The sequence below is a fragment of the Medicago sativa genome, chromosome 5 (assembly GCF_051527215.1).
Source record: "Medicago sativa cultivar Bolivia chromosome 5, Bolivia_mono, whole genome shotgun sequence".
Lineage (NCBI taxonomy): Eukaryota > Viridiplantae > Streptophyta > Magnoliopsida > Fabales > Fabaceae > Medicago > Medicago sativa.
Window position 1 is genome coordinate 71,705,006 of NC_140753.1, and position 10,556 is coordinate 71,715,561.

Below are 10,556 nucleotides of genomic sequence, written 5' to 3' on the forward strand. Positions count from 1 at the left end.
TTCTAACTCCACCCTTTGCTTTGAGCTTCAACTCTTGTTTGCAAGTTGAACTCCCCTTCCTTTGTTTTTTCTTCTTTTTTTTCCCCTTCTCTATATGCACATCTATTTATTTTATTTTTTGATGTAATATGCACATCTACTTATTCACATAAATTAGTACCTATTTCTTTCAAAAAATAAATAAATGAATAAACTAGTGCCTATTTTTCCTCTCTTTATATTGGAAAATGTGCAATGGACAGCCATACATCCAAATGACACTTTGAAAAAGAAAAGAGTAAGTGATGTGATTGACGTGATGTGTTTGTGAAAAGTTTAGTTACTTTGTAATGATGTAAACTCTTTTTTTGCTTTGTTTATTTTATTTTTTTTATTATAAGTTTTTTATATGAACAAGTTTAGAGTTGTGAAATTTGGAGCTCCACATGAAATTCTTCTTGAAACTTAAATAAATAATGGAAACTAAACACCTTAATGATTCCTCTTGCTCTAGTTTAATTTGGAATGAAAGTAGTTTAAGGAAGAGAGTTAAGCCATTGAGAAAGAAAATAAAATTAAAGGTGATAAGTGTGTGGTTGTCTTGGTATTTTTACAACAAAAATCTATTTTGGTGTCCATAGGTTATTTTCCACAAATTTAACACGTCCTTAAATTACTTTGAGACCTTTGGGGAAAGCCATCATTACTTCCCGACTTCCCGTAAAATGTTTAAGTGAATTTTTTTTCACACATACAAAGAGTTTGTCTAACATTATAATATTGGTTGAAAATTGAAATGGTGCGATGCTACATGACTAGGCTAGGATAAATATTGATCTTCTTTTTTTTTTTTGAAAGGAGGATAAATATTGATCTTCTTTTTTTTTTTTGAAAGGAGGATAAATATTGATCTAGTCTATAGGTAGATATTTACTTTTCGTTGCAGGAAAAGTATCTTCCTTTCTTTGTGATTGTGAGTAAGTATCTTCCTTTATTAATTTTATTTTATTTTTTTATGAATTTAAGAGATAATGATTTATCTTTTTTCATGACAAAAACATTTTGATAATCAATTATTCAATAAATATTTTTTTAAAATTCATAATTATATTACTTAAAATTTGAAGGTGTTTTAATCATAAATCAATGAATGCGCGTTTCTCCTTATGTTTCAAAATCACTGTCATAGCAATACACTCGTTAGCAAAACAAATTGCAACCAACCCTCATTAGAGTAAAATCATGGCAATAATCATTATCCCTCTGCAAAACCATTTGAACTATCAACCCTTCTTCTTTCTAAAAACAGTAAATATTCATATAGTAGATACCACCATCAATCGTGAATCCCAAGTTTGCTGCACCAATGATCAATTGTGTTATCAAAACATTTCAGCGATGTTGCAATCCTTTTGTTGAAATATTATTGAATTACTATACAAGTGCCAAGCTTGAAAATCGTTGGGAAATAATAACTCTCATACTTTTTTGTTTTGTTTACTCGTACTTTCTAGTAGAAGAATAAAAAAAAAATGTGATGTGATAAAATCATCATCAAAGTGAAAGAGAGAAGAAAAATCTCTAATAATTTTGATGACCATTTTGTCGCAGCACATTTTCAAGCTTCATCAAACATACATATTATAGGCTTTGGTGAAGTGAAGTGCTAAGCTCCATGGTCTAGCAGCAGTGAACGCATAAAACATGGTCAACAGCTTCTTCCAACACCAAGATATAACCATCCTACCTTCATTGTTTTAAAATGGTTCATTGCAAAAAATAAAAGTAACGTCTATCAAATAGAAGTCATTTAGCATAGTTAGCAATGAAGGAAATATGCAGCTAGCAATAAATTTGGCAAATTGGTATTAACAATTTATTTGTGGGGTTTGGTAATTTCATGTTTGAACTTATGCATACAACTACAAGATCCAGAAGAATGCTAAAACTCTTGTTAAACTTCATTCTATAACAGTTGGCTACTTTGATTCAATTTTGCACTTTAGGGCTAAACCATATTACATATAATATAACAACTATATGATTGCCATCATAACAGCAATATGAAGCCAACACTTAGCATTAAGATGCCAACAAGGCAGATAAACTACCCATTATGTTCACAATAATAAAATACACTCGGAATTCTTCCAAAAATATTAAGGACAGACAAAATTGTTGATGTTTGCTTGTTGAAAAATTTGATAATAAAATACAGTTGGGAATAGAAAGTGTTCGTTTTGTATTTTTGGCTCATGTATAAAGTTATGAATAGAAGTAAGAAAAATGGAAAGAGAAGGTAAAGTGTGTAATCACACCATAGACAAACCAACACAAGAATTAGCAAATAATAAAATTCCATTCAATAGCATATAACTACAAAAAGAATCAACCTGTGAGGCAGGGTCATGATTCTCTAAGATTGTTCCAAACTTTGTAACACACTTAAAAAAATAGCAATATGGATCATGACAGTAATGATCACTCCTAAATGAAACCAGGCATAAGTTTCAAAAGTCAATAGCTAAATCATTGTATACCGAAATAGTAGATACAATCATCCAAAAGACAACCACCCTAAACTAGAATCTAATCAAGATTCTGAAGACAAGTTTTTGGCTGGAGTCATAAGAGCAACAGCACAACGATCAGAGCTACAGAACTTCTTGTAAATTGCCCTTAGCCTGCTCTCTGGAGCAGCAGAATGAAAGCTCACCATGAGTTTGGCACAATCCCTGACAGCATAATAAATAAACAAAATGTTACTTTCTTTGACACAAAACAATTGCATAAAACAAACATTCAGTTTCATCACATATAGTTTTGCTGATATTATATTACCTTAGTTGTTCCTCAGAGTAGCCTGTGTAGTGCTTCAGAGTATCAGTCCAAAAAGGGCTCCTCTCAAGGGTTGATCTTGCCGCGTATACAGCAGAAGCAGCGATCATTGAAGGGCAGTACGAGGATACAGTAGCATAATGCATCATAGAAAGTTCAGCTAGGAAATTCACCATATTTTCCATCTACATTGACAAAAACAGAATCCACAATTAGACAAGGCCGTTCCATTCCACATTGCATCAGTCACATGACACTTAATAATTTCCACAATCAAACTATAAAGTAATGTATGTTACCTCTTTGTCAGAGGGGGTGGAGGCTTTGATGTACCGAACCAGAAAGACATAAGGAGTAGGAACTGTCAAATACCATTCCAGATTTCTCAAGATAGTTTTCTCCATAACCAGAACCTGTTCTCTAATATATGCATTGTCTGATATGCATACAAAATCATTGACCTGTACACACAAATGAAATAAAGAGACATTCAATAAACCATATAACATATTATTGTTTCATCATAGACACATTCGATAAACCGTATAAAAAATAAAGGGAGTTCTACCTCTGGTGCCCAAATCTCTTCATACTTGGATGCAATAAGCATTGAGCTTATGCCAACAAGCTGAAGTTCCTTTCTAGGTACAGCCTCTGTGGACAAGAATCGGTCAACAATGTTGAGAGTCAGATAGAAAGTTTCTGGCATGAGTTCAAATTTCCTATGCACTTCAATCAACCAGTCAATAAGAATTGCTCTCATCTTAGCATTTATATCTGGCTGTGAACCCATGTAATCATGCACACGAACATCATCCTGTGTCATTCATCAAAGTCAAAATATTAGAGAATGTTAAAAAATAATAGATTTATATATAGAGAAGAAACACAAAATAAAGCATAGAACATTACTTCAGAGAGTTTGTAATACTTGTAGATGTCATCAATATACTCAGTTGCAGCCAATTCATTATCCTTATCAGATACATCAATGTTCTCAACCAATTCCTTGGGCACAACTCTACAAGCAGCCTGTGTTTGACAAATTATGTTCATATTTATTATTAGTCTACATTGAAAAATGGCACCACAAGTCACATAAACCATATTTCACAAGATTAAAAGAAATTAACCTTGCTTCTAGCTGAAAGCACCGAACTAAAGGTCTTGACAATTTTCTTGGTGGATCTTTCTCTAATTTTTCTTCCTCTAACAGCTTGTTTCTCCTTCACTTCCTCAGATTCTTCATCAGAGCTGATGACAATAACTTCAGGTTCTGCAGGCTTCTGAGCATGTTCCACCCTTGTTGTAGGAGCAGGAACAAAGTTCTACAACAACAAGAAAAGTTCCATCAAAACAAATTTCGAGATACAATGTATTAAGGAAACACAACCTTTGAAAATGGAACAAAGTAGACATGATAACAGCAACAACAAATGTACCTTGTTCTTCTCGGCTGCGGCTTGAGCAAGAGCCGCTAACTGAGCCCTGCAACAACAACATAAACAAATAAAATCAGGCAAATTAAAAAGATAAGCATGAGGTCATAATTTAATTTCAATTGTAAAATTATCAAACCAGCACCTTGTGAGGCGTTTGGTGACATTAGCATTAGCACCAAGATCTGCTGGGTTGATCACAAGATTTTGGATATCTTGAAGTACTTTTCTGTTTCTTCCTTCAACCCCCATATTCTTTTGCTTATTCTCACCTAATTCCATTAACAAAAATCATAGATCAGGACATTAATTCACTGAACTTTTTCCAGAGAATCACGTAAACACTAATACTTAAAACTAAACCACCCTCAGACCCATTTACACACTGAACAAATAATAATCACACAAAGATTCAAACTTTGATTGATAAATAGAAAATCAACATTTTCTAGAAAATTATATAAACCATAAATACTTAATAAAAACTACCAAAATCACCCTCATATTTCATCTCAGAAAACAAATCATCGCAAAAGATTCAAATTTTAGACAATAAACAAACAAAAAACCAAAACTTTACAGAAAATCAAATAAACCCTAATAACCAAAATTACCAAATCACCCTCATATTTCATCTCAGAATCAAATCAAAGATATCATAAATAAGTAATCACAGAAAGATTCAAACTTTAGAAAACAACGAGGTAATCCATTTAATTTAAACAGTGAACAAATAATCACAGAAAGATTCAAACTTTAATAATTAAAAAATCAACATGTTCAAGAGAATTAATCAATCGCATAAACCCTATTAACTAAAATTACTAAATCACCTTCAATCCTCAATTTTTCAGAATCAAATCAAACACAGCAAAAAACGTAAGAAAAGAGAAAACAAACCTCTGGGTTGGTTTTGTTCGGTAGGAGCAATGACAGCTCTAGAAGCCATAGCAGAAATATTATGAGATTCTTGAAGATTAGATCCAAAAACACCACCAAGACTAGAGAAGATCGACGAAAGAAACACGTGAATTCGACTGTTCCTCGTCTCACCTTCTCCTCCTTCCCCTCCTCCTCTTTCTTCGTCTGTAGTCGCCACCCTCAACAACGTAATCAACTTTTGTAACCTTAACACACACCCACAAAGATTTCTTGTTTGTTCTCTCTGTAACAATAACGATGATGATTTTTTGAGAGTGTGTGTGTTCTGTTTTGTGATTGCAACGTTTGGGTTTGTTTTATAAATGATGATTCTAACGGTCGAATTGTGGATTGATTTAAACCGTTGGATCTTTGGATTTGTTATCCAACGATTGTCGTTCACGTTTTTAACACTTTTTCCTTTCTTTGTACTTTTTTCTAGCCGTTACTTCATTGCTTTCTAACCGCTCCTATTTTGACCCTTTTTCATTTTTTTTACTCACTTTTTTCTTTTATAATTTTTTTGATTTATTTGACTAGTATTTTTTTATAAATTATTTGACTATTTATTTATTCAAAAAATATATATTTGACTAGTTATTATTGTATTATATTATTATTATTATTATTATTTAGATAAATGCTATATTATTATTATGGCCGTTGGGTTGATTTTCAAATTAACCAATAATATATGATCTCTTATTTATTGACAATTGATTTTTTTATTAATTTTTGTCAAAGAAAAGAGTTTTCATTATTGTTTTAAAAGTTTGGTAAAAAAATAATATCTACTAACTATTTATTAAAAATTTATTAAAATTGATGCCATATGAATTTCCAATTTTGCCCCTAGGAGGGGCAATTTGGTAATACCATATTTCCTTAACTTGGAGAGTGCCACCTCATCCAAATTATTTTCTTTTTTATTATTTTATAATTATATTCTTTTTTATTTTATTTTTTTTATTTAATATTTTTTTAGAAGAATAAAAATAATTCTAAATTCAGTTGCTTCTACATTGCCGTTGTGGGAGATTAAGGTATCGTTTGACCCTGCTTTTTTTCAAATTCTCTACATTTTTAAGGAGAAGTTAGGCCAAACACAATATCAATTAAGTACTTACTAAAAAAATGCTTTTTTTAATGCCTAAAATTGAATGGAATAAATTGAATGGAATGAGCTTTGGCCAAAAGTTGTTGAATGTTACTTTAAAAAACTACTTCTCGATAATTTATTTCACAAACACCGCTTTTCAACTCACGCTCGGAATCTTTTCTTTTATTTTTTAATATTATATTTCAATATGTTTTTTTTATTCAATTTAACTTTATTTTATTTTATTTTTGAACCGTTCCATTTAATTTTTTAAGGAGGTTCCATTTAATTTTATTATCTTTTTATCAAAGGAATTTTATTGTCTTTTTATCACTTATATATTTAATTTCAATATCGTTTAATCATCACAACCTCACAAATATTTTTATTCACGCTGTCATTTAATGATACCAAATATTTTTATTTCTTTTCTTCAACCTCGCGAATATATACACACACATTAACGTTTAGAGTAATATTTTATGTTCGTCTGTCTGTTTTTTTGTTACGCTAATGCATATAATTTTTTTTAGTGTTGCTTGGTTGAGTGCTACCTCACTTTTTTTTTTAACTATTTTCCATTTTTTTTATTTATAAAAACTTTTAACTACTTTCCAATTTTTTATTTTTAACTATTTTCCAATTTTTTCTCTCAAATTCAGTTGTTTCTACATTGCCGTTGTGGGAGATTAAGATACCGTTTGACCCGGTTTTTTTCCAGTTTCTCTACATTTTTAAGGAAAAATTAAGCCAAATACAATATCAATTAAATACTAACTAAAAAAGGTACTTTTTTTAATGCATAAAATTGAATGGAATGAGCTTTGGCCAAAAGTTGTTGAATGCTACTTCAAAAAACTACTTCTCGACAATTTATTTCAAAAGTATCTCCAATTCACGTTGGGAACCTATTCTTTAATTTTTTAATATTATATTTCAATTATTTTTTTTTCTTCCATTTAATTTTTTTTGAACCGTTAAATTTAATTTTATTACCTTTTTTTCAAAGGAATTTTATTATCTTTTTATCACTTATATATTTAATTTCAATATCGTTTAATCATCACAACCTCACAAATATTTTTATCCACGTTGTCATTTAATCATCACAACCTCGCTAATACACACACACACATTAGCGTTTAGAGTAATACTTTATGTGTGTCTATTTTTTTGTTACGCAAATGCGTATCATTTTTTTTGGCGTTGCATAATGTGTTTGATTATTTTTATAAAATTTTGATTTTAATTAAAAGTAAAATTGTGGATGTCTTTTCTTCAAAAAAAGGCATAGATGCCTAAAAAATTTATACTTATATATATATATATATTGCACCTTTATATTGTAACAAACTATGCATATCTTTTTCTTATTCCAAAAAACTAAACATATCTGTTTCCACGACACCAACAATGTAACAAATATAATATCATATAATATAAATTCTTATATTTTTTAAAGACACCAGAAATATGGTATTCTTATAACGAAATTTGTTATAGAGTATAATTGAAATAGAAAAAACCAACTATTTTGATATTATTTATGTTATTATTTCAGGCTCCTTAAATTGTTTCTCCTATTCAAATATTTAACAAGTCATTTATATGATGATACAAATTTGTATTCATGTTACACAAAATAAACGTTATTGAGTAAATATAGTATTTGTAAAAAAAAAATATCTTTTATTTCTTAAGATCTTTAGCCTTCAGAAAATATTTTAAACATTTTTTTATTTATTATGTTAATTCATAATAAATTCAAAGTTTTGTCCTCGTGAGCTTAGCTCAGTTGATAGCAACAATGCATAAATATATGCCAAGTCCGGGGTTCGAAACCCGGACACCGTAAAAAAAAAATCAAAGTTTGTACAATATTTCGCCAAACAACATTTAACTTAAAAATAGCTTTAAAATTAAAAAAAAAACTAAGAAACCAAACAACTTTAGCTTCTTTCTTAAAGACCATTATTTTAACTTTGTTTTGAATTAACTTTTAGACCGTAAAAAACCTTGGCCAAACGGTATCTAAGTTTAACTGGGAACACTGTTACACTTTCTTCTTTGTAAGAGATCATTTTCTTCCATTTTTCATGGTTCTGAGACCATGCATGACTTGAGTTGACTGATTTTTATGGCTTGAGGTGTTCATTTTTCGATACTGTTTTAGTTTTTGCTTCATCATGGGTGGTTTTCTTCCTTTTTTTCACGATTCTGCATTTTAAGGGTTTTATTTTTTGTTTTTTTAATTGTTAGTGGATTATGTACCAGAAATTGTTATGTTGCATGGCTGTAGAAAAATCTTCCTTTGTTATGTGGAGTATAGTAGAGGTCGTGATGATTGAATTTTAGCTTATGGTAAGGTTTTGACACAATTGTTATTTTAGCTTCTGATACTGTAGTTGAAATTTTTTTGATGCATGTGAGTTATTTTAGTTTTTGTGAGTAATCCTAAAGTTGTAACAGTTTTCATATTTGGTTTATTCTTTCCTATATCATTGAGTCGTACGAAAGTTAATTGGTGTAAATTTGTTTTAGTCACATCATTGAGATCCAGAAAGTTGATGATACAGAAATTTGTGCATTTAAGATCAGGTTGATTTGATGATACAAAAATTGATCACATAGAAATATGTTAGCTTCTTTCGATATAAGAATGAACAAAGTGAATAAAATTAAATGATGTATTATTGTATTTCCATATAGGACTTTCAATGTCAAGGGTCTATGACTACATTAAGGATCTCAAAAATGATTTGGACATTTGGAAAATAGGATTTCGACTGTTGGATTCTAGGATTGCGACTGGTAGTAATGAGAATCAACTTATGAAGCTCATTATTTTTTATGCAAAGGTTAGATGAATTAATTAAGATTTGTTGTAATTTCCTTTATGATTTATCAATGTTACTTATTAGTGTACATTTTGATTTATTTATATTTTTTGGTTTCTTTCTCGAATTTAGGGTGATCGAGTTCATGTAATAACTCGATATAGAGAATTGGAGCATTGGAAGGCTTTGATCGAGGAAAACAGGATTTATAATTTGTATAATTGTCATGTGTTTGACAATGACATTGCATTTAATCCCTTTAAGGTTGTTTTTGGTTATGGTACAAAGGTACAGAAGTATGACAAGTTAACTAATGTTCTTACTCATGAATTTCACTTTAAGTCATTTAAGGAAATTCAAGATGGAAAATTCAAAACTAACGTTTTATATGGTATAGTTATGTGCTTTAATTCATTATTTTGTTTTCTTCGATTATAATGTTCTTATAGATGTAATTTTTTTTTTTTAAGAAATCATCGGGTTTCTTCATGAGATTGTAAAGACAACGCAAATTGGGACTGGAAAGAAATTGTGTTGAAAGATAAAAGGTATTATTTTCTAATTTGTCAGCATCAGATGATAAGATTTTGTATAAGTTTGATAATGACCTGAAAGATGTATTTTCTTATGCAATGGGAATATGATTGATGTTACACTATGGGAAAAAATACTTCGTAGCTTTATCATTTACCATCTATTTACCTTGAGTTCTTTCCTTCCATTTTGTAGTCAATGACAACCTAAATATATGTAACAATTGGTCAGGTTCGAGGCTGCTCATCAACCTACATCATCCGGTTGTTGAAAAGTTTAAGACTTAGTAAGTTTGCATTATGATTTCACAATACAGTGTTAGAATAACTTATTATTTCACAATCTGATTTGATTGTTTTTTGACCATATTTCTTGAATTGTTGTCGCGACCTTAACACTTCTCAAGCTCAGAGTCAAAGCTTCAGTCAGAACTTAAGTCAGATTTCGACTTCTTTTCAACGTACTTCGTACAACGATTTTTCCAATCTGTCTCAAGTTAGGCCAATTGCCGAATTTATAAACTTAGTCAAGGTTTGCTTTTTTTATGCACAAACATGCTTTGAGTTTTTTTGCGCACAAATTAAAAATACATATTGCATTATTCTTTATTTCATGTGCATAATTTGTGTTAGGATACATACTGCATCACTATTTGGAAAACAACTAAATTCAATCCTAACCAGTTTGGATGGTATTATGAGAGTTGCACCAAATGTTCGAAGACATCAATGTCAAATGGTGCTATCTATAAATGCACATGCGTGAGTGATGCTTAATTTCTATTTGTTTCAACAATTTTAACTGGCCAACGGGGTACATATAATCCACATGCATGCATTTATCTAGACTTTATAGGAAGATAATAGGAAGATAAATTAGAAGTCATGGTACATTTTCTTTAGCTTAAAA

At 30.1% G+C, this 10,556-nt stretch overlaps 1 protein-coding gene across 1 annotated transcript; it reads right to left on the reverse strand.

Moving 5' to 3' along the window:
• Window positions 1–2,319: 2,319 nt before the first annotated feature.
• On the reverse strand, window positions 2,320–5,470 carry LOC146924651 (G2/mitotic-specific cyclin S13-7-like). The gene is made up of 9 exons (XM_085709617.1): window positions 5,157–5,470; window positions 4,402–4,528; window positions 4,260–4,305; window positions 3,951–4,145; window positions 3,730–3,849; window positions 3,386–3,634; window positions 3,117–3,278; window positions 2,821–3,002; window positions 2,320–2,714 (listed from the first exon to the last, which is right to left on the reverse strand). The coding sequence occupies exons 1-9, from the start codon at window positions 5,203–5,205 to the stop codon at window positions 2,573–2,575; spliced, it is 1,272 nt and encodes a 423-aa protein (XP_085565743.1). The 5' UTR covers window positions 5,206–5,470; the 3' UTR covers window positions 2,320–2,572.
• Between the last annotated feature and the right edge of the window lie 5,086 nt (window positions 5,471–10,556).

Bases quoted from the DNA above. Each gene is read 5' to 3' on its own strand.
- LOC146924651 (XM_085709617.1), bottom strand. From the start codon at position 5,205: ATGGCTTCTAGAGCTGTCATTGCTCCTACCGAACAAAACCAACCCAGA. The intron at 3,850-3,950 runs GTTAATTTCTTT...TGTCAAACACAG, and splicing joins TGCTTTCAGCTAGAAGCAAG to GCTGCTTGTAGAGTTGTGCC. The intron at 2,715-2,820 runs GTAATATAATAT...TTATGCTGTCAG, and splicing joins TACTCTGAGGAACAACTAAG to GGATTGTGCCAAACTCATGG.